The 25,710-nt window shown below is 41.5% G+C and overlaps 2 protein-coding genes and 1 long non-coding RNA gene across 14 annotated transcripts in view; 2 read left to right on the top strand and 1 right to left on the bottom strand.

Moving 5' to 3' along the window:
* SLC9C2 (solute carrier family 9 member C2 (putative)) overlaps window positions 1-5,019 on the top strand; it is a 107,341-nt gene extending 102,322 nt beyond the window's left edge. For all 12 annotated transcript variants that reach the window (XM_077901700.1, XM_077901710.1, XM_077901709.1 and 9 more), the window contains one exon: window positions 26-5,019. In XM_077901700.1, the coding sequence (XP_077757826.1) occupies window positions 26-85 (60 nt within the window). In that variant the 3' untranslated portion in view covers window positions 86-5,019. The remainder of the gene's footprint in view (window positions 1-25) is intronic.
* Window positions 4,667-17,854, bottom strand: PRDX6 (peroxiredoxin 6). The gene is made up of 5 exons (XM_077901718.1): window positions 17,643-17,854; window positions 13,554-13,710; window positions 8,652-8,798; window positions 6,913-7,059; window positions 4,667-5,656 (listed from the first exon to the last, which is right to left on the bottom strand). Exons 1-5 carry the CDS (start codon window positions 17,735-17,737, stop codon window positions 5,528-5,530), a joined length of 675 nt encoding a protein of 224 aa, XP_077757844.1. The 5' UTR covers window positions 17,738-17,854; the 3' UTR covers window positions 4,667-5,527.
* A 988-nt stretch (window positions 17,855-18,842) lies between these two features.
* Window positions 18,843-24,475, top strand: LOC144316159 (uncharacterized). Its single transcript, XR_013381995.1, has 3 exons — window positions 18,843-19,716; window positions 21,202-21,876; window positions 22,860-24,475. It is a non-coding gene; the product is annotated as an uncharacterized LOC144316159 (long non-coding RNA).
* Window positions 24,476-25,710: the final 1,235 nt, after the last annotated feature.

Below are 25,710 nucleotides of genomic sequence, written 5' to 3'. Positions count from 1 at the left end.
TTAAAAAAATTTTATCATTTTTTAGGAAAGAAATTTCCCGTTATCTTGGAATCGGTCACAAACAACTAGAATTCAACTCCCTTGACGTTTCTCTTTTCCTGAAGTGCACCTTTGTCTGACTGCTCTTACTGAATTAATGTAGTATCTCTTTACAAGATGATGTCTGACGGTAGAGATACACATGTGTCTCACAGCCCTTAATATCAAAAATCGTTTAGAGGGAATGTTTCAGATGATAAAATAGAAAATTCTCAGTAAGTTTTCTGATTGCATTTAGTAGTTTGTTTTTCCTGAAATGCTTATCGTCTAATATTTTTACTTTTGAGTTTCTTTTATAGTTGGAAAGTGCATCCCATTTTAGAAAAGAATATTAATGGTGCTAATGTGATATGTGGAGTCAGGTTAAAGACTGAGCCTCCTTGAGGGAGCACCTGGCCTAAGTGCTGAAGGATTACCTGGTGAGGAGGTTACTTAGAAGTTGCTGGAACAATTAACTGCTGTATTTATTTCACAGTTGATGGAAAAGCTCCAATTTTAAGCAGTTGCATTATCCTTGAGATGTTCATAAATTCTTCAGGATAATAATATAATTTATGGCCTACTCTTTTAGGAGGGTAAAAGTTATCAAAAGCATTGTATAATTGATATATTACTGACTAAAGCACATGACCTATAATTTATTTGATTTGTTCTTAGTGCCTAACATTTTCCAGAGAAACGTTGTTCCCTCCCTCCCCAGTTTAGTAAATGTTGAAAAATGGAACTGTATTTCACAATCTTAGTTACTGAAAACAAAGTTTAGGAGAAATTAACAATCTTACAGTGCATAATACTCTTTGGTATCACTTTTCAATTTCTTTTTAAAAGTCAAATAAAATTTAGTTTTATGGTCTGATGGTTTATTATTTGGAATCCATTATCCCTTTTCATTTCAACAAGATTTTGAAAGGATATTTGGTTCTCTACGGAAAACCATAATAGAGGTAAGAATAGAAGAAAAGGTAAGGGGAAAAGTCAGGCCTACCTATTTATGAGAAACTTCTGGACACCTAGCATAACAGGGCAGTTTGGACTGCGATCACCAGCATGCCAAAAAATATTGGATGTGGCTGTACATACAGGAATCTGACCACTGTGACTGAACCACGTATGAAGTAGTTTTGGAATATAGGTGAGGTTTGGTGGGGTTGGGTCCTGAGAATAGGACTAAGAAAGAATTGTTAAGAAGTCTTTGGTGCAAAATGATGGTTGTATTAGACTGGGGACAGGACCTGTGGGCAGAAAGACCTGCTGCCCCAGGGTTGTGAGGGGTGGCTGATTATATACTTGGTAGTTGGAGGGCGTAAGGAAAAGGGAGGCTTCAAAAGGATTTTCATCTGTTAAAGAGGACTCACAGGATACTGGAGGCCTTGCTATTGTCAAGTTAAGGTTGTTTTTCCCTCTAGCAAGACATTAACAGGAAGACAATTGGAACTTCTGGAGAAATATCACACATAGCGCACCTGGCAGGGGAGGGTTGGGGGGTGGAAGTTGTTTGTGGGGTGTGAGCTTGTGCTTTGTCCTCAGCTAGCCTTCTGTTCCCCATTACATATGCTTCATTTTCCTTTTTAAAAAATTATGTGAGTTGACACACAATGCTGTTAGTTTCAGGTGTACAACATAGTGATTCAGTTTCTCTAAACCTTATGCTGTGCTCACCCCAAGTGTAGCTACCACCTGTCACCACATGATGCTATTATAGTACCAGTGACCATATTCCCTATGCTGTACCTTTCATCCACTTGACTTATTCTTTTAAGGTCTTCATTTTTCTTCTGCCTTTTTTAAAAAAATATTTAATTTATGTATTTGACACAGCACAAGCAGGGGGAGTAGGAGCAGTGGGCAGAGGGGGAGGGAGAAGCTCAGCAGGGAGCCCCATGTGGGGCTCGACCCCAGGGATCATGACCTGAGCCGAGGGCAGACCCTTAATAGACTGAGCCACCCAGGCGTCTGAGGCTTCATTTTTCTTAGGGTAACAAAATGTTGGAAATAGGCAGAGGAGGGCAGGTGCAGCTGCTTGCGGAAGTTATCGTGGAGGGAGGCTGCAGCCTCTTCCCTGACCCTTGGCCTGTGACTTTGAGTCTCAGGCTGGCAAACTGACATCTGTACCTCTGGGAAACCTATTGGCTTTTTAGGAGGGCAAGGGGTTTTTCTCTTCATGAGGTTTTGCCTTTTATTTAGGAATGGACCTCAAGAGGGCCAGCACTATGAGTGCCCAATCCTATCACCTTAAGATGAATTTTAACTGGCACTTCACTTTGCCACCTGGATACAATCTGGGTGTTTTTTAGCGAAAATAAGGGGTAAATGAATATTGGGTAACAACTGCAATATCTGTTCGACTCTGCCTCATAATCACCTGGGTATTACAAATGAAGAACATCTGGCCAACTACAGAGTCAGTCTCTGGGGGTAGGTAACACTCCTCGTGGAATTTGAATATTGAAACTTGAGATACCCTAGTCTGCACTAGTCTTGCTTAGGAGGCACATCACCAAGTATCTGAAAGAACTAGGGACACTACTTCATTCCATATATATCAGTTAGGATGCTTTTGGCCTAAACCCAACTCAAAAGGCTTAAATCTTAAGGAAATTTATTATTTTATATACTCCGTAAGTCAAGAGGTAGCACAGGCTCACAATTGGTGGACTAGGATGATGAAGGTTCAGAGCTTTTTCTCTCCACTTCGCTGTTGACCTTTACAGCCTCATTCTATGGTTCCCCATTCCCAGGTTATCAGATGCTGCCAGGACCAATTCGTGATTTATGTTTTGTGCAAGACAAAACAAAAAACAAAAAAAGGCCTCCAACTGCTGACAGGAGATAGAATTCTTCTAGAAACTCTAAAGATCCTCATTCCCAAGAATTGAATCACACTTGTCTATTTGTGAGCCAGGTACTGCCAAGAAAGTGGTAATAACCTTTTATCTATTTAACACACTCTTTAAGCTAAAATTAAAGTTGTATTTCTTCAATTTGCATTGCCCTAAAGAGGTGGAGTCAGAGGGAGTAAACAACTATACCAGCCACTTTGTTGCACCCAATTGGCATTTTGACTTGGCCATTTAGACACACCATTCTGGCTCCTTCCCCTTTGCTGAGCATCATGATGAAGATTCCTACACTTGGGTGCAGGTTAGAAGTGAGATCAGACTTGTGACCAAAGCACACAGGAGCCACAGGTTCACCACTTGGAGAATCGTAGAAGTGGTGTATTTCCACCGAAGTCCACAGACTACCTCTCAGATTCCTTATGCTTCTCCCATAGTCACGATGGTCATATATTCACTTCCAATTGATAAATCTTTGAATGCAGGATGCAATTTATTCTGTTCTCCCATGAAAATTGACAGCAGCAGCTCTTGATAGGGAGGCTCTACTTTCCATGCCCACTAGTGTATTAAAGATATACTTGTGATCCTAAGTATACTACTACTACTACTTTATATTTGGAAAACAATACTTTCACAAAGTCTCATGGCTGTGTGGTGACAGCCAGAACTCCACTTGGGGGGTACATGGCCCCTTTTTCCTTTGAGCTTTTTCATTGTCTTTATATCATATATACAGATAGAGAGGGCCAAACAAAACACCAAGGTTTGGGTGCCTGAGGGAGCAATGGGGGCGGGGGGGCAGGAGATTTACTGGGTGGAAAGTTGACCAACTTGATTTTGAATCTGGATATTCAATGGCACATGTTCCATCGGTCAGTAAAGACCAACACTCAGGTCTGGATAATTAATGTTGGAGATTTAGACTTTGAACTGTCACCATGAAAGTAAGTTGAAGCCAGCCTTTCCAAGAAACAAGGACTAGCAGAATCAAATAGCCAAGGGAAGAGAAGAGAACAGCTATTAGAGGAATCTAATAGCTGGGGAGGGGACAGGAGACCAGGGATCCAAGGATTAGCATATTAGGAGATATACTCTAGAGGACCAGGTATTAGTTCTTTAAGGGCAAAATATACTGTGACTTGAAGAGGCAAGAGCAGGGCACCAGTCCGCTTGTCTTTCACACCAGCATTTTTCAGGATATTGGGTAACTTTGATTTTTACTCCATTTTCAACCTTCCTGGTGTCACTTGAATTTTACATGTGGAGAATTCAAGGAAACTGAAGACTTAATGACTTGTCTAACACCTGGCACTGGGCATCATGTTTTACATTATTATATTCAATGCAAATATAAAGGGCTACATACAAGAGACTATACCAGGTATAGTATATATTGTATATACTTCTTTCTAAACCCAGGATATATTAGCACAGTCTAATAAAAGTCTGAGAGACCATGAGTTCTCAGTCTTTAGTATCTTTCCAGAAAAGATGTACTATTTTCCTCAAGATTCATATTCTTAAGCCTAGTAATGCAATTAAAGTAATATGTTAGGAGAGCTCTTTATACAGGAGTCACAAACACAAGGACCCAGGGAAATAATAGGAAGGACCAAAGCGGGCCAAGAGATGTGGTGAAATCACTTGTTCATCAGTTGCTCTTCCATTTTCATTATATGAAATTTTATGTATCTGCCTTTGGAGAAAAGTAAGTACCAATGCCAATTCCAGCAGACCTCTGCCGTGCAGGAGAGTCTAAACTAGTACTTCAAAATGTGACAACAGAATTCTCTGGTCCAGTTTTAACAAAGAATTTATTTGCTGATCCCCCAAAAGCAAGAATCAGAAAAAAGACTCACCCCCTCACTGCAAGAATAGTTCTATAAAAAAGTTTCCATCATCATCTCCTTTCTCTCGAAGGTGTGCCCTTGCTTGTGTCCATCATTGCAGAGCAGACCAACATATGGAAATACTTTGTATGAAAGGCACATGGCACTGTCATATTGCTCACACCTTCTGGTACACCTCCCTGGCAGGCAAGTGGAGCCTTTCCTATAGCCTCCTTCTTTTGGTAGAAATTTACTGAAAGATTTTTCTTTATAGCACAGTATTTAAAGATCCTTCCCCCTGTTCATCTCACTTATCTATTGAAAAAGTATAGAACCGAAAGGTTTTTTTTGCCCCTGCTGTGATCCAAACACTGAAGAGTGAAGAACATCTTAAATACTCATCACAGAGGAATCTGTACCCCAAGTTCTGGATTTGATTAGAACAGCTAAAAAAATGGATAGTCATTCTACGATGGAACAAAGCAGGCTTTTCCAACCATACTACTTCAATGATCCCAAATCTTGTAAAGATCCAAGATCAGAGCCTCTCATACAGACTATATTTCAAAGAGAGTCAGTGGAGAATGCTAAGGTATATGAACAGAGTTGAATGCTGGTGAAGGCACAGAGTAAAGGATCCCAAGAAATTTTTAGTGCCATTTTCATTTAATAAGCCAGTAGTAGAGCAACCTAAAGGCCTTAGCTGTGATCACCCCAGGATGTTTTGACGGAACAGTTGTAGGAGAACATGACTGGCAGCCCGGATCCTCTGGCTCACTGAGCTACGCCAACAGCTCCAGCACCGACTCCTCGGAGAGACTAAGGCTGGGGTGTGTAGCGGAGGTACTTCTTGCCAGATGGGAGCTCTTTGGTGAAGACTCCTTTAGGGAAGAGTTTTTTGGCTTCATCTTCAGGGATGGTGGGAAGAACCATCACGCTGTCTCCATCCTATTGAAAGACATGGAGAATACTGAAATTCAAGTAAAGTGAAATGAGAACAACTCTGGATTGGTTTACTCTCCCCCTCTGAGGAACTTTGTTTTGATCTCTGACACTTTCCTGAGGGAACTACTCTCCCATCTTAACAAGAAATCATCTGATTTTAAACCCAGTGATGGCTTGGCATTAAACACCTGCAAAGGTTTAATTCTAAGTCCTTCCGGCTGCCCCACTTCCTGCTCCTTCTCTTGCAGGCACACTGGCTTTTCTTCTGTTTCTCAAACCCACCAAGCTCACTTTCTTTAGCTGTTCCTTTTGCCTGCAGTGCACCTCTCTCACAAATATGCATGACTTGGTCCCTTGCTTTCTTCGTGTCCTTCCCAAAAGTCCCTTCAGAAAAGGCCTTCCTTGACAGCCAATTATAAAACCAACCCTCCCACCCGTGTTCTGGTTCTTTCCACCTCTGCTTGATTATTCTGTCATGTTCAATGTCACCTAATGCACTGGAAACTTGCTGTGTGTCTCCACCCAGTGGACTGTAAGCTCTATGAGGGCAGGGATTTCTATTTACATTTATATGGATATTTTTCACTGCTCTATCCCAGTGCCCACTGCCTGGGCTCAATAAATACATATTCAGTGGATGGACACAGAATTTAAATGATTTGCTGGTCAGGAAAAACAAAACCAACACAACCTGGCATTCAGATTAGCACGTGTTTAAAAATGTAGCGACATTTTTTGTGATGTCCTGTCTTTCCTTTTGCAGAAATCCTAGAGATTAAATGTTTATGAACATGATTCTAAGAATCTGACTTGAGTTTAAAGGACTGAATGAAGCTTACCAGAAATGAAATGTTCCATGACATTAATACACCATGTGGTTTTCTAGCCATGACTTAAGCGGCCAATCTAAGTTTAGCCGTAAATATTTTGCCATTATTTTCCTAGTTTTTAAAAGGGTTGAAGGTTTAAAAAAAAAAATCTTTTATTAGGAAACGGAATCGTTCTCACCAATTAATTTGATCAAATGACCTACAAGTTAGAAAGCAATATAGGGACTTGTATTATATATAAAAGGTGTTGAAGATCTTGACAGTGGCCTCACAGCCAATCTGAAACTTAGCCAGGCAGGAAAAGCCTGCCTGTGTGTGCATGCCAGACATAAAGCCCCATGTAACAAAGACTCCGAGGACAGCCATTTAGAGACCGGGCCCTTAGGCCTTGCAAGGCAAGTTGGGTATCTGCCCTTTTAACAACTTTACCTTCCAATCAACCGGGGTGGCAACCCTCTTCTCTGCCGTCAGCTGGAGGGAGGTAATTACTCGGAGAATCTCATCAAAGTTCCGGCCAGTGGTCGCTGGGTAGAGGATAGACAGCTTCAGTTTCTTATCAGGACCAAAAATAAACACCTGCAAAGCACACAGATGTATAAATAGAGGAATTCTTTAAGTGCCTTTTTTTTTTTTTTTAAGATTTTGTTTATTCATGAGCGACACAGAGAGGCAGAGACACAGACAGAAAGAGAAGCAGGGTCTCTTCAAGCACCCCGATATGGGACTCAATCCTAGGACCCCGGGTTCACGAGCCAAAGGCAGACGCCCAACCACTGAGCACCCAGAGGCCCCTCTTTAAGTGTTTTTGATATTAAATCCTCTTTTTTGGGATCCCTGGGTGGCGCAGCGGTTTGGCGCCTGCCTTTGGCCTAGGGCGTGATCCTGGAGACCCGGGATCGAGTCCCACGTCGGGCTCCCGGTGCATGGAGCCTGCTTCTCCCTCTGCCTGTGTCTCTGCCTCTCTCTCTCTCTCTCTCTCTGTGTGTGTGACTATCATAAATAAATAAAAAATTAAAAAAAATAAATAAATCCTCTTTTTTTTTAAATTTTTATTTTATTTTTTTATTTATTTATGATAGTCACAGAGAGAGAGAGAGATTGGGCCAAAGGCAGGCGCCAAACCGCTGCGCCACCCAGGGATCCCATTAAATCCTCTTTGAAAGCTCTTCAGTCATTAGAAATGTTCAAGGGTGTTAAAAACAAAAACTACCAAAACACCCCTCCCGGCCTCCCTCAACATCTAGAATACATCAAACTATTAATCTGGGTGGCTGACCCAGACATTATGCTACTGTAAGGCAGTGACTGGATAGGTAACCAGTGACAAGAAAAAGGAAGTTAAGATAATAAAATTAAGGAACATTATTAAGAAATGAAAAAAAAACCCCACAAAACTTAAACCCAAGAATGGAGAGTTGAATATATACTTTAAGGACAAGTAAAAGGTAAATAGAATCTATACTGTTATTGTTCTTTTTTTAAGATATATTTTTTATTTTTAAATATCTCTACACCCAACGTGGGGCTAGAACTTACAACCCTGGGATCAAGAGTCACATACATGCTCTACTGACTGAGCCAGCCAGGCATGTTCCCTGTTATTTTTCTAAACTTAGAAGGGAATTCTATTGGTTCTGGCTGTTTCAGTAAGAAAAACTGTTATGAAAATGAAATCCAGGAAAGTCTTCAGGAAGGTACAAGGTTAACTAGGGATGATTATCTTAAAAAATATACTAATGGGAGTTGATACCGGTCCCTCAAATAGTTATACATTTTTGCAGATGAGGCCTTGTTTCTTCTCTAGTGATACGGACAGAACAAACAGGAATTCCAAACCAGAGCTGCCTTATGGAGAACGGTATGGCCCACCCCTTTAAAGAGAGGGCTGTCAGGAGAGCTGGAGAAAAGATTCTTCACTTTCAGATGACATCTTACAATAACTACTTATTTATTTTATGTAGATTTCCAAGGTGTCAAATTCAGCAATTAAAAAATTTAGCTGAAGATTTTACTTTCATTAGCAGTACAGATGATCAGTGATATTGCCATTAATATAGTTGTTTTGTAATTGAACGTATTTCCTTATTTCCTGGAGTTGGTGCAAGCACTCAGTTAGACATAGCACCTGGCCGGTCCTGAGGACTACATAACGGATTTCTATGACTCACCACACGAGCTGTCACAGGCATGCCCTTTTCGTCCTTCTCTGCCGGGTCCAGCATGCCTAACAGGATGGCAAGGTCCCGATTCTTATCATCAATGATGGGGAAAGGTAATGTTTCTGTGGGCTCCTGCCCATTGTAGGCATTGATATCCTGAATGCAGGTGAAAGAGAAAAAATAATTCTAAACCAAACACATCTTCTAAATTCAATCAGTTAACAGCTATTGTCTTGTAAGACAGGAAAGAGGACCACAATCATAATTTTCTCTAAGCAATCTGAGTAAGGAAATGAATAAATGAACACCCCTCATTCCAATCAGTCTTGACAGAACAGTATGGTAGAGTCCTTAGGTTATAACCATAGACCCTTTTCATGTCCAGTTCTCTTAAAATTTGGCACGCTTTTACTACTTTAAGTAGCAAGAAAGAAAGCAGCTTTAAAAGTCAAATACTGTAGTTAGATCCTAATACAAGGTACCTCTGGTACACAACAAGTAAATAGCATCAGAAATAATGGGTTCATTAAGTCCATCACATCTAGAAATAATGCCACATGCAAAGATAATTCTATAGATCTAGTGCCTACACTCTAAGTACCCTGACCCAAACATTATGCTACTGTAAGGCAATGACTTGATAGGGAGCCAGTGACAAGAGAAGGGAAGTTAAGATAATAAAATTAAGGAAGATTATTAAGAAATGAAAAAAAAAATCACAACGCTTAAAACAAACCCAAGAATGGAGAGCTGAATATATACTTTAAGGACAGTAAAATGTAAATTTTTTATGGGTGAAAGGCAGAGGTAAATGTACACGAGGGTGAAATCCACACAGAACATAAAGCATTTCAGGTCTCAACTGAAAGACAGTAATGTATTTTCTTCCTTATTCCTAGTAAACTTCACTCATTCACTTCTTTTCCTATCCCTCGAAGCCTTTGCGGGGAGTGGGGGGGCGGCAGGGGGGGATCTAGCTTAATTATTCGATCAAGCATTGATCTAGCACTTAAAGTGGGGTAAACACTAGAGCAAGTACATGTGGATGAGTCAGGCACACTTCTTGCCTTCATTTTTTTTTTTTTTTTTTTTGAAATTTTTTGCCACTACACCTTTTCACAGATAATACAGCTTTTCAAGAGTCCTAGTTCATGCAGTGGTTTTATTTATTTATTTATTTATTTATTTATGATAGTCACACAGAGAGAGAGAGGCAGAGACACAGGCAGAGGGAGAAGCAGGCTCCATGCACCAGGAGCCTGACGTGGGACTCGATCCCGGGTCTCCAGGATCCTGCCCTGGGCCAAAGGCAGGCGCCAAACCGCTGCGCCACCCAGGGATCCCCACTTCTTGCCTTCAAAGAAACTTCTACTTTGGTTAAGATGATTCCCCTATGAAATAGCAGCAAATGCAAAACTCTAATGTTTAAATGGTAGACTGTCAATGCTAAAGAATACTAATGTCCCCAATTTGTAGGTCTGCCCAGTTTGTTATGACTTCAGGGAAGATATCTACCTGGGGACTTGAAGAATGGATCAGATTTTTACAGGTAAGGGGAGCAGTATTAATGAAACATGTAGACAAGTCTGCATGTAAGTAATTGGGAAGAGAGTGAGTAACTTAGCTTGGTGGAATTTTAAGAAGTAGCAGAAAAGAGGATTTAAAGTTGGAATAAGGGGGGATTCCTGGGTGGCTCAGCAGTTTAGCACCTGCCTTCGGCCCAGAGTGTGATCCTGGAGTCCCAGAATAGAGTGCCGCATAGGGCTCCTATGAATAAATGAATAAATGAACACCCTAAGTTGTTTTGTAATTGAAGGTATTTTGAATACATTTGAATAAATGAATAAATGAACACCCTAAGTTGTTTTGTAATTGAAGGAGGCCTGCTTCTCCCTTTGCCTGTGTCTGTGTCTCTGCCTCTCTCTGTCTCTTATGAATGAATGAATGAATAAATAAATCTTTAAAAAAAGTTGGAATAAGGTCTATGTATTATGTGGAGTCTTAAAAGTAAAACAGGCTGATGTCATGGTAGTTATAGAGTCTAATTTCTCAACAGACATGACAGGTATCGATGAACTTTGAAATGGATAAGAAGGCATTTTAACCTGTTCCTTAATTTTATTATCTCAATTTCCCTTCTCTTATCACTGGCTCCCTGTCAAGTCATCACAACTGAAAAGTAATCACAATGGCTTCATGCTAGAGGCACCCTAAAGTTTCCTATTTAACCAGCTGAATGTCAAAGTTTGGCCACTGCTTCTGATAGTTGGGACCTGTTTCCTATTGAATGCAATTGCAGTTGTGAAAATTCTAAGGCAGAAGTTCACCAGCTAAAAATGAAGCTGGGCACACTGCTGTACTTTAAGGGGTGTCACATGATAGGTGATATGCTCTTCCTTTGGTGATTTCTAGTTTTAATGACTGCTATACCATAATGATGGTCAACACTGCCACTTCCTGATGGGCATTATGTTACATCCAAGAATGCCAAAGAACCACATACTTTGGCTTTATTCTGTCCTAAATCTGGCTAATGCCTACCCTAAAGCATTTAGTATCACAAATAGCATTGGTATAAAGTTCTGACTGCGATCATTTTCCAGCAGGACAATCCTGAGCAAGTCCCTCTGACTCGGTGGGAGGAGAAGGTATTCTCATCTATGTACATGAGAACAAGAACTACGCCTCCTGTAAAGGGCTGCTCCCAGGAATGAATGAGAAATGGTCTGAGAGAACGCTGTAGAAATGTAGCCATTAGTCATAGCCAGAAGTAAGGAATGAAAAAAAAACCCCACCCCAAGAAAGAGCAATGCCCTTCTCTTTTCTCCTATATATCATTCTTCTAATCTCAGACACAGAATTAATTAGCATGAGATGGCCAAGGGATACAGCTCCAGGTGCCAACTCACAAGTCAGGACCACGTCTTTTATCCAGTTGTATGCGGAGTGCTTGCTATAATGCCTAAGTGTCCCTCGAAACTTACCTATCAGCATTATTTAGTGGCATGTTGTAGCAAAGTCATCAGAATGTTCCGGAGTTAAGCCTCAACCACCACATTTATTGTCCAAGTCAATCCTTTTGTTGAAAGCAGGCAATTCCTTTAGGCCATGCATTCAACATGTATAGACCGACTGCCTAGAATGTACTGGGTGCCAAATATTGTCTAGCAGTGCACAGAAAGGTAATCTGCCCTACTGAGCGTCCACTCTGGTGGGTGTGGATAAATGAACAAAAGAAACTGGCAATGTGCAGAGCATTTTCTTTTAGATGGTGACAAGTGCTAAGGAGACAATCAAAGGGGGCTAGGCAGTATGGAGGGGAGTTATAATCTTAGATAAGGAGGCCATGGAAGGCTTTCAGGAGGAGTCATTTGAGTCAAGACCAGAAAGAGGTGAGGGCAAGCCACAAAGATATCTGGGGAAAGGGATTCTGGATAATTTTAAAGGTAGGGTAGACCAAGTTTCCTGATGAATCAGACATGGACATGGAAAAACCAGAGGAATTAAGGAAGACGTCTGGCTTTTTGCCTGAGCAACTATGAAAACGCAGTGTCCATTAGCTAAGATGAAAAAGGTTATGAAAAGGAACCCAGTGTTAGATATATCAAGTGTGAGATGACAGGACATCCCAGGGAGAGGCTGAGCTGGGACTGGTTCTATCAGTCTGGAAGCTAGCGGAGTCTGGCCTGCAGATGAAATTTGGGCATCACAGCATTTAGAAGTGAGTGGATGAGCTCAACAAGGGGGAGGGTGTAGATAAAAAGAGAAGGCATCTATGAAATGCATCCAGGGCAACGTCAGCATAAATCAGGAGTTGGAAAATGATGGGGCTCAGTCTAAGGATAAGCAGGAATAGTTAGAGATGTGGTGTCTGGAAGCCAAGAGGGTAAAATGTTTCAGAAAATACAGTGATCAGTGGGTTGAAGGCTGCTAGTAGGCCAAGAAAGATTAGGGCTGAGAACTGAACACTGCGTTTAGCAAGGAGGAGTTCACAATACAGTCCAAGTCAGATTTTCAGATAATTGGTGAAGTTTGAAACTGAGGTTACTTGTACCTTTACCTCAAAAAACAAGCTACTCTATAAAAGTTAACAACTCAGGAAACAGATGTTGGCAAGGATGCAGAGAAAGTGGAACCAATCTTACACTGTTGGTGGGAATGTAAACTGGTGTAGCCACTCTGGAAAACAGTATGGAGGTTCCTCAAAAAGTTAAAACTAGAACTACCCTATGACCCAGCAATTGCACTACTGGGTATTTATCCAAAGGATACAAACAGTGATTTGAAGGGGTACCTGCACCCTAATGTTCATAGCAGCAATGTCCACAATACCCAAACTATGAAAGAGCCCAGATGTCCATCAACATGTCCATAAATGGATAAAGAAGATGTGGTGTAATATATACAATGGAGTATATCACTCAGCCATCAAAAAGAATGAAATCTTGCCATTTGTAAGATTGGCAACTAGAAGTGGATGGAACTAGAAGGTATTATGCTGAGTGAAATAGGCCAGTCAGAAAAAAAATACCATATGATTTCACTCATGTGGAATTTAAGGAACAAAACAGATGAACATAGGGGAAAGGAAGTAAAAATAAGATGAAAACAGAAAGGGAGACAAAGCATAAGAGACTCTTAACTCTAGGGAACAAACTGAGGGTTGCTAGTGGGAGGTGGATCGGGCATGCACTTAACTGGATGAAGGGCATTAAGGAGGGCACTTGATGTGATGAGCACTGGGTGTTACATGCAACTGATAAATCACTAAATTCTATCCCTGAAACTAATAATACAACTAAATTGAATTTAAATAAAAAAATAAAAAAAAAACAAAACCCAAACCAAGCTACTCTATGTAATTTATAACTTGATCTATAACCTCAAAGCACATGCCAATTGGTACTATACCTTGCTCCAGGCAAGATGGTCTTCAACACTGTCCACTGAAAGGGCAATCATCTTAACATTCTTCTTGGCAAATTCTGGTGCCAGCTTTGCAGCTCTGCCAAGCTCTGTGGTACACACAGGGGTAAAATCTCGAGGGTGAGAGAAGAGAATGCCCCATCTGAAACAAAGGAAAAGGAAGTCACAAATGATTGGAGAGGTTATTACCATCATGCAGAACAAGAAATCACAAATCCTAGGTCAAAAATGAATGCTTATGAGGACAATTACTTTTCTTTCTTACTCACTTCTATTTTCTTTCTAGGCATAGAGACCCTGATATTCAGCTTCAACAATGAATGTCCCAATATGCCCCACTCCAAACAAATGCCTGACTGCGAAAATAAGCAGGTTATGTAATCTGAAATAAATAGGCTTCTATCCCCTATTTATATGTAAAATTAAAGTTGACACTTGGCTTCTTTGTAGTGAATGGATATAAAAACTTTTGTAAATGGACTTTACTGACCTAGCTTGCCAAACAGGACACACAATCCTTATAACCTGACAAAACAACTGCACTTAAACAGTTTTACCTGTCTCTTCATTTGCAGTCTTGCTTCTTGCTTTAAGATCAAGTGGGCGGAAAACTGACAGCCTACAATAGATTGTTACAACTACAGACTCTTACATAAATTCTAGTATCTAAATCATCATTGCCTAAGGCAACACTGTGCATAGATTTTAAGCACATTTCAATCGAAGTCACCAGAACTTTTGGACTACTATTTTCTTCTCCTCTGCAATAGAAACTACTCTTCTGACTGAAAAGGAAAACTTAACACTCGGTTTGCCATAACCCCTGTTGACTTACATTAAACCAGGATCCTAAACTAGTAGATTACTAAACCTAGCCTAGATGCCAAGCTGATCTCTCAAAGTTTGCCAAGTTACAAAAGCAGAAACAAGGGTTCCTCCTTCCCAGTCAGGCATTTTTTGGAGTCGGGCATACTGGGACATCAACTTGGACTCCCAGGCTTCAGGAAAGGAAAAGCCTTCCCACAAGAATGATAGAGGGACCTGGGCAAGCCTGTGAAGAGAGAGGTAATATTTTTAAGATTCTGGAGGATTGTAGTATGCTTACTTTTTTATGCAATAAGAGGGACATACATCTTTTGAAAGAAGTAACCTAGGTTTACGTAAAATCTAGGCCTTAGGTTCTATGGCAAACGATCTGCTTAAGGGTCAGATGAGACTTAAGAGAAAGTCTGCAGAAGATGAGAAAAAAATAAATAGGACATTTCTTCCTGTGTCGTTACAGGATTGATGAATTATCAGCATTAGACATACTCTTTCCATTGTGTGTCAAGAATGTTTTGCTGAATCATGCTAAGGAACTAAGTTTAAGCCACTTCACATCCTGCTTCCCTCAGAAGCCAAACTCCAGTTTGCCATGTGGCTAGGAATAGGGTAACTCTGAGAATGTCTTACTATTCCCCTCTAAGTCTCCCTATTGTGCTCCTAAAGAGTAGTTTAATTACATTATCCCATTTCCTTCCTTATTTCCAAAAGACAAAAAGTTTCCTCCTTTAAGGGAAGGGTCCTCACTCACTAACCCCCAGAAAATCCCAAGAAAACACCTTTTTTGGGGTGAAAACGTAGGGTAAAGAAGCTGCTTCTACCACAATCATACAAAAACAGTGATAAAGCTGATTAAAGTCATCAAATGCAGCACCCAACCCCTTAGTTGTTTCCAATTGTCAGAGGTAGTAGATACCTGTAATGTCTGAAATTATTTTATTTTTTTCCTCCAAAAAAACACCTGGATCAAAAACTGGCATCCGAATTGAGATAACCCACAGAACAGAGTTGGAAAAAACTATATTAGGCAAAATCCATCTATTATTATATAAAGAGCTCCAACTTCTTTTTGGGGTAGGGTAGGGAATACTACCCCATGCCTGATCTGAGGCTGACTTGTTATACTACTTGTTACAGATGCAGGTATTTTTCTCATCTTCCTACTGGTGGTTCCCTGAGAAGGTACCACTTTTCATGAAATTGAGATAGATCTAGGGGCCAATAAACGACAACAGAAACCCCCCAAATTAGGGTTAGCTTAAATAGTGACAGCATTTATAATTATTGCTATAGTAAATATACTTATGTTAATACTTTAATCTATACAATCTAAGAGTTCTGGTAAGATTTTGTTATTTCCGGGTGAGGGCTATCGATGGGAATGGGAAGGAACATACTCTGAAAATCCCATGGACTTTTGGAAAAATACTAATACCTAGATTATGATATTGGACACAATCTGTACTTCTGAGGTTATTTCCTGCCTTTACAGTCTGAATGTTCCATTTCTCATCTTTTTTTTTTTTTTTTTTTTTTGTAGCCTAATCTTCTCTTTCACAAAGCTTGGCTTTTCCCTTAATCAGTGGCTGGACAATGGAATTAAAGGATTGTAAGGGGATATGCAGGCCTAAAATGTAAGAATCTCTCCCAGGTTCTCTGCATAGCCCTGTCCAGTCATTGATTAATCTCATAAACTTCTCTTTCTCTGTCTATATACACATACACCTGGACACTAAATAAAAAGGGTAACAAATCATGGAAGAATTGTTAAGTGTTACTACATCACGGTGCAAATTGAACACACGAAAAGCCAGGAACAGACTCATAAATACAGAAAACCACGGTTGCCAGAGCAAGTGGGGGGAGAAGGGGACTAAGAGGCACAAACTTGCAGTTATAAAATATATAAATCATGGAGATGAAAAGTAAAGCATGGCGAATACAGCCAATAAAACTGTAATGTATGGTGACAGATAGTGACTACACTTACTGCGATGAGCACTGAATAATGTATAGAATCGTCTAATTAATCTGTTGTACACCTGAAACTAATATACACTGTAAGTCAACTGTACCTCAATAATCAAAAAAAAAAAAAAAAAAAAAAAAAAAGAGAGAAACCAGTGTGGTGGGGCTGCTGCAACTCCAGAACCATAATATAATGAGACATATCTGGGATGTTTCAGATTAAAACTAAGCAACTTAAAAAGCCTGATTCAGGAGCTGTAAAATATAAAACCCAGGGCAACATCAATTCACTCCTAGTCATAATGGTGTGACTCCCAGGCCAGATTTGGCTATTACCAGCAAGGCCACGTGCTGGAAGCAAGGCAGAAGGGGGAGGAAGAGGAGAGGGGCACACCACTGAGGAACAAAAGGGTCTCAAAAGCCGGGAGGTAGGAGCGTCCCAGTGCACGGGATAGCCTGCAGGCCCGCCCGCCGCGGCGAGGACCCGCCACCGCCACGGCAACTGAGCAACCTCAGAAAGCCCTTCCCTCAAAATGTTGCAAGTTCTGGAATGAAGGACACACCTACATACACAGTGTTCTTGGTTCCTCCCGGAGCTGTTATCAAATCCTATGCCAGCCACTGGAGGAGGCTCTGGACAAGAAGTCTCTCAGCCGGTTATTATTTGGCTGCTGGTGGCTTTAAACTGTCCGTTTTGTGCCGAGAAGCCTGCAAATGCCACTGCAGGGAGCAGAAGCCTGCAAATGCCACTGCAGCGAGCAGGACCTTCCGATAACCCGCTGGGCCATCGGACACCTCCAGCCAGCAGCAGTGACCTCAGACTCTGGCCTCAGACCCCCACCTTCCCCAGGGAGCAAATTCCAGAACGGAGGGAGGAGGGAGGGAGGTGCGGCGCTGGGCACGAATCCCGGGAAGTGACCGCTGATGCCGCCCGGCCCTGGCCCCGCTGGGCCTCCGCGGGCCAGGCCGAGAGAGGGCGGCAGGCAGCCCCCCGCACCGCCTCGGGGGCCGGGACCCGCGGGAGCCCAATTCGTTCCCCTCCCCCTTTCCCGCCGAGGAGCCAGCTCAGCCACGCGGGGGCCGCCGGCGGGGGGGGGGGGGAGGGTGCAGCGCTCGTTCGCCGCGGGGCGGGGGCCACTCGGCCGGAGGCACGTGCAGGAACCGGTGCGGGGAGGAGGCGGGCGGCGAGCGGGAAGGAGGACGGAAGGGAGGAGGAACAGGGAAGGCACCTCCGAGGCCCGGCGTCACCCGAGGGCAGCGCAGGGCTGCGAGGTGGCCACTTACGAGTCTCCCAGGTAGTCGTGGAAACGGATGCGGCCGATGGTAGTATTGGCCTCGAAGTTGGGAGCCTCGTCCCCGAGAAGGAGACCTCCGGGCATGGCGGCAGCGGTGACGCGGGAAGACGAGGAGGCGCAGCAGCAGCAACCACCTCCTTCCCGGCTCTGGCGGCGCAGCTGCCCGCCGCCGAGTGAGGCCGCGCACGGAGGGGGCGGGGCCTGGCGGGGGCGGGGCCTGGCGGGGGCGGGGCCTGGCGGGGGCGGGGCACCGAGCTGCGGTCGGAGCGGGTAGGAGGGACGGTGGCGACCGACCCGCGGGGCACGGCTGGGTGAGCTCTGGGCACTCGTTTGCTGCCTCGAACCTGCCAGACCCTGTGGGCGCCGGCGCGCGTCTGCACTCACGTGACGTGGGGCTCAGTGACCTCGGGCCCCGGAGTGGAGCAGCAGAAGGGGAGCCCCGAGGTGGAGAATCCGGGTGGGGGGATGACGAATCCGCGGAAATCCTGTACACTCACGCTTGGTCGCCTGACCCTCCACTCACCTCTTTTGAAGTGTGAGCTTCTGGAATCCTGACCGCCCTAGCCACCCTAGCCGTCATGAACTCTGTATCGGAGGATGTGGCAAGACCCTGACGTGGTGGGGACCTTATGTCAGAGGAAGTGGCTTTCATATTGCAGCAAAAATTCCAGCACCTATGTCAGTCAATGCTTGGGGGAATGTGAACTAAACTTATATTTTGCTCCCCTTTCCCAGGATTATGAGCACAAACTATTCAACACAATTATCCTGAAATCTACACATACATTTTTAAAAAGATTTATTTATTTGTTAGGGGGGAGGGGCAGAGGGAGAAGGAGAGAGAATGTGAAACGGACTCCTCACTGAGCATGAGCCCCAGGAGGGGCTCTATGCCACAACCCATGAGATCCTGACCTAAGGGGAAACCAGGTGTTGGTTGCTCAGGGGACTGAGCCACCCAGCTGCCCCTGAAATCTGCATATACATTTTATTTTTTAGAAAGATTTTATTTATTCACTTGAGAGAGAGACAGAGAGAGAAGGAGCAGGTCAAGGGGATGGGCAGAAGCAGAGGGAGAAGCAGACTCCCCGCTGAGCAGGGAGCCCCACATCAGTCTCCATCCTGGGACCTCAGATCAGGATCTGAACTCAAAGCATCTGCTTAACCTGCTGAGCCACCCAGGTGCCCCCCCCCCCCATATACATTTTAAAACATATTTATTGGGATCTGCTGTGTGCAAGTCGACTTTGCTACCCAAGGAGGTGGGAGGTTTAGATTCATTTATTTGCTATGTGCCAAGCATGAGGCAGACAAAATGACTGTTCTCTTGGTGTTTTCATTCTAGTAGGGGAGACATAATTAAACAAGAATATATTAAATAGCAGTGAATCCTCTTTAGAGAAATAAAATAAGTTTCTGTGCTAGAGGGTGTCTGGGGTGCTGCTTTGGGTTGGATGGTCTGGTCTGGGAAAGCCTCTAGGATAATGTAGGTATACTACTTAGCATATAGTAAGTGCTCTGGAAACGGTAGCTATTATTTGGATGATGATACTGGCTCATGCAATACGTCTTGCTTTGCCAGTTGTGTGCGAGGCACTGTTCCAGCCTGGTGATACAGTGATAAGCTGCAGTCCCTGCTCTTACAGGGAAGACAGATGTACATGCAGTTTTGATAAAAATATAGAGTAAATGCTGATGGGGGAGGGTGCTAATTGGTTGGAGTTCAGAAGTGGGAAAATCCTCTGCATGGAGCTTCTTAGGCTCAAGGAAGGCACATGGTAGTGTTAAGAGAAGTGACTCACATACTGTGATTTGTTTTTGTCATAGTGCTGTGGTGTGTGTGTGTGTGTGTGTGTATGTGCACACTAACCATATTTACTCAGTTCCCCCCTAAACAAGGATTTACAGTAAGATTACTGGTAAAATTTCTAGCCACTCTAGAGAACTCTATAAAGCTACTGTAATTTAATACCTAAACTAATTTGACTTCAAGCTTTGGTTTTAAAAGCACTATGTCTTAACTCCTTTCACAGGGGACGGAGAAAGAGAGGATGGAAAAGAGGGTAATCTGACTTTAATACACCATTTTTAATGCCATGGAGATGAGGTAGAAAACACATATACCACAAATATGGGGAATGAATACAGAAGCAGACTATTGATCTCTCTAAAAAAAAAAAAGCATAGTTATGGAACTCTCTGTTGTAAATTAAGCAGATATAATCAGATAAATTCCTCTTAATATTTGCAGTGCCAGAAACTGCACACTGGCAGTCTTTTGCACCCTGCATGCCTATTTGCTTTAGGCTCTGCAACATTTTAAGTTCTTTTGAATTAGCTGAAAACATTCGAAGAACAGGGGTCTTTACAAAAATATCTGGATTTCTGTCTCCTGGAAAATCAGAAACACTAGGCCCCTGTTACATGTGGGTGAACAGTGGCTGGAGAGTAGCCTTCTAAGAGTGCACATGTTCCCAGTTATTCAGAAGGTCTCTCACCACTTACTGACACAGTAGTGTCTGTTGTCACTTTAATCCCACGCTAGCACTATTATTTTTCTTAGAGTAGAATTAGGAGGAAAATGTATCCTATCCTAATGTATCCCTATCTCGGTCAAAATTGTGAAAATGAAAGGTTGACCAAGGACCATATGTTTCAAGGAGGAATAAGAGCATATTTCTTTATCAAAGTAAAGAATATTCCCTTACCTTTAATGTGCAAAGTTGAAAGAACACTGTCTGTCCTGCTTGGCCCTCATAGGGAGTTAGCCTAGCCTCTACTACACTGAAAGTAGGTGCTCCGTGGACTGAGTCCATTCCAGAAGGAAGACATTAGAGCTCTTTTCCTGAGGGCTACCAAGAAGTGCCAAGGGAAAGGAGAAGAGGAGGAGGGGCAAGGAAGGCATTCCTGGGAGAGATCGGAATGTGGGAAAGGGAGACCAGGCTACAGGAGTGATTTACTTTGTAGAGTAATGATAGTAGAGGCTCTGATATCAGGGGGAATAAATGTTTTCTGGCAGCTGGCAGGGTTGGGGAGAATCTTGAAGTTCTTAGAAGTAACTCCTCGGCGACAGGAAGGAAGGAATTGCTGGGATTTTCAGAGGGCTATGACTCCTGTCCGATTGATAGGCTCTTCTTTCTTTACCACTTTGGACAGACTGGAGGAAAAGGTGAAGGGATTGGCAAAGGCCTTTTGGAAGACAAACTGCATTATGTGTCTCTCTGATTTTCTCACGGGGTTGTGAACTCCTAAAGGCTTTGCCACATTTTACTGATAAATATTTGTGACCCATCAGACATGGTGGGCTAGATTACAAAAAGTGTTGGAGAAAGATTATCTACCTTCTGCAGCCACAACAAGGAAGTTTGTCTGCCTACAGCTAGGGATAAAATAGCAGTGTGTCCCTAGTTATAATTGTAGCTAGGGAAAAGTTCTTATGCGTGTGGGAGGAGATACATAGAACTTGAAATAAATGTTAGGAAGGTGAGATTAGGTTTTTAAAAGCAATTCTTAATAAGTTTTCTTGTTAAATCTGATTATCTTTTCAGAAATAAAAATGGAAAGAAGCCTGGTGCACAGGAAACAGTGCTGCCCACCTGCTGCATGAGAGGGGCTGCTAATCTCTCCACTGTTCTTTATCTTGTAATGCGGTCACTCCTCCCTATTGTATCTACTACAGGACATCTGCAATCTGGAAAGAAACCAATGTGGGAGTGAAAATGAAGACAACAGCTTTTAAATATATTTTAAAAAGACTTTTATTTATTAGAGAGAAAGAGAGAAAGAGAGAGAGAGAGAGAGAGAGAACAAGTGGGGGGAAGAGCAGAAGAAGAAGCAGGTTCCCCACTGAGCAGAGAGAGGCTGCTAAAGTGCTCCATCTCAGGACCCTGTCATCATGACCTGAGCCAAAGGCAGCCACTTAACTGCCTGAGCCACCCAGGCGCCCCAAGACAATAGCTTTTAAAATGCTAGAATAATGAATAACTCTCAACAGGGCTCTGGAGTCATAAATTCTGACACTTATTTTCCCAAATAAAGCATCCTGAAAGTTTACTGTTTACCCTGAAAGAGACTGTTTGGAAAGTTTCACAAATAATGATTTTTTTTTTGAGGGGGGGAAATTTTGTTCATAAGTGGTTAAAGGATTAGATTTAGAGACATTCTATAATAACTGGGTAACTGAAGACCACAGGCCAACTTAGAATTGTTTGAAGGCTGGTGAGGTAAGTTAACCAATTCTCTTAACTGTTAGTTAGGCATAAAAGGCCCTATGCTCTACAGGGAAGCATTTATTACTGTCACAGTGTGGGCAGTGAATATAAATATAAATTTGTGAAGCTCCATATCCGCATATACACAGAGATTGTCATAGAGAGGAAGGAGGAGGGAAGGAAGGAGGGAAGGAAAAGGAAAAGAGAAAGCAGAGAGCGTATAAGTCACAAGCACTGGCAGAGAGAAGAAAGAAAGAAAACAGGGAGGAAGGGGAGTTTGGGGAGGAACCGCTTTGAATGCCTCTCTGCCTTGTCTGGGCTCCCTCCAAAGGAAAGCTGACCACATGGCCCTGCCACTCTGGCCTTCAGTGATTTCTCAGGGTTGGGTGTCGGCCCAGAAACAGTCAGTCTCCAAACTGGCTCACAGCTCCTGAGGGAGCCTGGCACAGAGTGTTTTATTATGGGATCCTCTTTTGGTGACCAGAGTGTAAGACAGCAGATTCGTCACCTGTTCACAGCCGCAGTAGAAGCTGAAAGATGGTCAGGTAAGGTGGTTAGGCAGAAGCCATGTGAGAGTAGAGTGGAGAGTAGCAGGAACTCTAGAAGCAGAGCAGCAGGTGACTGATGCTAGTGACTGAAGCACTGAGTTACTAAAGCTACACTGGGAACTAGTGGCCTGCGAGCTTCCAAACTCACTCTTTGAGGACCAGGGCCAAGAGTGAGCTAAAGGTCAGTGGTGAGAGAAGCCCTCCCCAGGTACAGGGAATCAAGTTATGCATTTCCTGAGAATTAAAAAAATAATAATATCAGTCTGCATTCTGCATGTTATTATCAACAAAATCTGGCACTTCTAAGGAATGTTAGTGATAAAATACTCCTCCCAGAAAAATCTTGATGTTGTTCTAAATTGTCAACAATTGCTGCAGTTCACATAGAGTTTTTAGTAATGTATACATATATTCCAGCTTAGCACATTTTAATTATTTATCCTTTAGGAAAAAAAAAGTATCCCGCATACAAGTCAATTTGGAGAATTCTCCATTATACAATCTGCTTTCCGTATATGTGGACTTTATTCATTTCAAGTGTGAACTGATATTGGTCAAGCTATCGTCCAGCACAGTTTCTGTCTACAACTCCTGCGTTTAATAATTGCTGCATTCAAATCATAGATTTGAAGTAAACGACAATAGCTCAGTGGTTACAAAGTTAAAGTAAGAGAACTTATTTTCCTGTGAGTGACTGCTTGAATTTTTTGTGTTTAAAATTTAAAACACACATACACTGAAAACTATGAAACATTACCTGAAGAAGTTAAAGAAGGCACAGATTAATGGAAAGATTTCCCATATTCATGGATTGGAAGACTTAATATTATTATTATATTATATATATTTTAATATTATTAAGGTGTTAACACTAACCCAAAACAAACTACAGATTCAGTGTAATTCCTATCAAAGTCCCGAAGTTATTTCTTGCAGAAATAGAAAAATCCATCCTAAAATTCATATGGAATATCAAGGAACTCTGAATAGCCTCAAAATTAGCTTGAAAAGAACAAAAGTTGGAAGTCTAACACTTTTCTGATTTTAAGACATATCACAAAGCTAGATTTATCAAATCACTGTCGTACTGGCATAAACACAGACTCATAGGCCAGTGAAATAGAATAAAGAGCCCAGAAATAAATCCTTATATACATGGTCAAATAATCTTTGACAAGAGGGCCAAGGACACTTAATGAATAAAGACAGTCCCTTCAACAAGTGGTTGGAAAAACTGGACATCAACATGCCAAAGAATGAAGTTGGACCCTTACCATATATACAAAAAAAGAGGGAGGGAAGCTTTTTGAAAACACAAACTTCTATGAAAACTTCCTTGCCCCAAGTTTAGTTCACAGCCTCCATAAGATTACCTGTGGAGGGCAAATACAAATCCTAAAAGTCTGTGCAAATACTAGTAAAAAAGCTTTAGCAATCTAAGTAGATATCCATAACTTGTTCCATTTGTCAGAAACACAATTGGATTCAACTGTTCTTTTATAAACTAATGAATTTTGTGTTATCATACCTCTCTCGTGGCTAAAATTTTCAAATGAGAGCTATAAGATTTCTGTTTGTGTCTTCATGTTTATATATGTAATGTATGTGATACTCTTCAACCTCTGGATGATACTGTCATAAGTTGTAAAAGGACTCTATTTAACTGGCTTAAAAAATAAGCACTTACATAAATTAAGACGAGTGAAATGAGCTTATGTTGTCTCTATTAGATATTTAAGATTATAAAATTGTGAATTCAACCTAAGAATAAAACATATAATAAAAGAACATATATAATAAAAAATAAATTACTTAGTGTATGTCAAGCACAGAAGGAGAGAGAGAGAAGCCACATGTTTAACTTTATAGACGCTTTGCTTCTATAATGTTTTTGATATTACAAAAGTTGTCAATGAGAAAAATAAGATGATGGCTAACTTTGTCTAATGTCTCATGAAATTTTCACGAGTAATCTAAACATAATTATTTAGAAATGTGAGTTAAATACATGTAAATAGAATAGGTTTATAAATGAACTTTTCAACAGTGATTTCATTTTATAAAATATGGCTACTTAAAAATAGTTTCCAAAATCTTTTTGGTAACTTGAATCTTTAAAGTTATACTAAGTTAAATTAAATTGATATACTAGATATTTATTGAATACTTAGATCATTTCCAGTAAGATAAAATGCTGAAACATTAAATACTAAATATAGGGATCCCTGGGTGGCTCAGCAGTTTAGCGTCTGCCTTCCGCTCCAGGGCGATCCTGGAGTCCCTGGATCAAGTCCCACATTGGGCTCCCTGCATGGAGCCTGCTTCTCCCTCTGCCTGTGTCTCTGTCTCTGTCTCTCTCTCTCTGTCTCTCATGAGTAAATAAATAAAATCTTAAAAAAATATACTAAATATAAATTTATCTGCTTTGGCTTTTTCTTTTTCTTTTCATTTAAAAGATTTTATTTATTCATGGGAGACATAGAGAGAGAGAGAGAGAGAGTCGGGGGCAGAGACACAGGCAGAGGGAGAAGCAGGCTCCATGCAGGGAACCTGACTTGGGACTCGACCCTGGGTCTCCAGGATCAGGCTCTGGGCTGAAGGCGGCACTAAACCACTGAGCCACCCAGGCTGCCCTGTTTTGGCTTTTTCTTACAGAGAAACAAAAGACATTTGGCCTGTTAATAACATATTCTTCTTGTCACACTGAAAAAAAAATTATAAAAAAAGCAAATACTCCTAGAAATTCTAAAATGATATGTTTATACATTTGCTAATCTACTACAGAATGTTGGGATGTAACAAATACTTCACAACTGGCAGCTTCCAAGTTTTCACTAAAATTAGGATTCCTGAGAGTTAAAAATTCTAATCAACATATGTAACTAAAAATGCTAGAAATAGGAAAAAATTCTGTAGGCAAAATATACAAATAAGGTAGGATATGTTTTTGATAAAAAAAAGATATGAGGTATGATGTGTTTTTGTTAAGGGAAATAGAAAGTAATCTTGTCCTAGTTTAGAGGTTAAAGTTTGTTTCCAAATTAAAAAAAAATAGGGATAAAGGACAAAAACTAAATAGATATGGAAAGTTGCAAAGAAGACAAAGAAGGAGAGAGAAAATCTTATCCTGTATAGTCAAGCTGGCTAAAATTAAATGAATTTATTTATAAAGGTTTAAAAAATAAGCTTTAATATCAAGAGCATACCTATGCAAGGAAACCAGAATGGCATCCCCAAATATGCCTCTTTGACATAAAATTTATTTTGAGCTGAAGGCAACCAAGAAAGCCAGAAAAAG

The sequence above is a fragment of the Canis aureus genome, chromosome 6, assembly GCF_053574225.1.
Source record: "Canis aureus isolate CA01 chromosome 6, VMU_Caureus_v.1.0, whole genome shotgun sequence".
NCBI lineage: Eukaryota > Metazoa > Chordata > Mammalia > Carnivora > Canidae > Canis > Canis aureus.
Note: the sequence above shows the minus strand (reverse complement) of the source record. Positions and strands in the feature narration are given on the sequence as shown.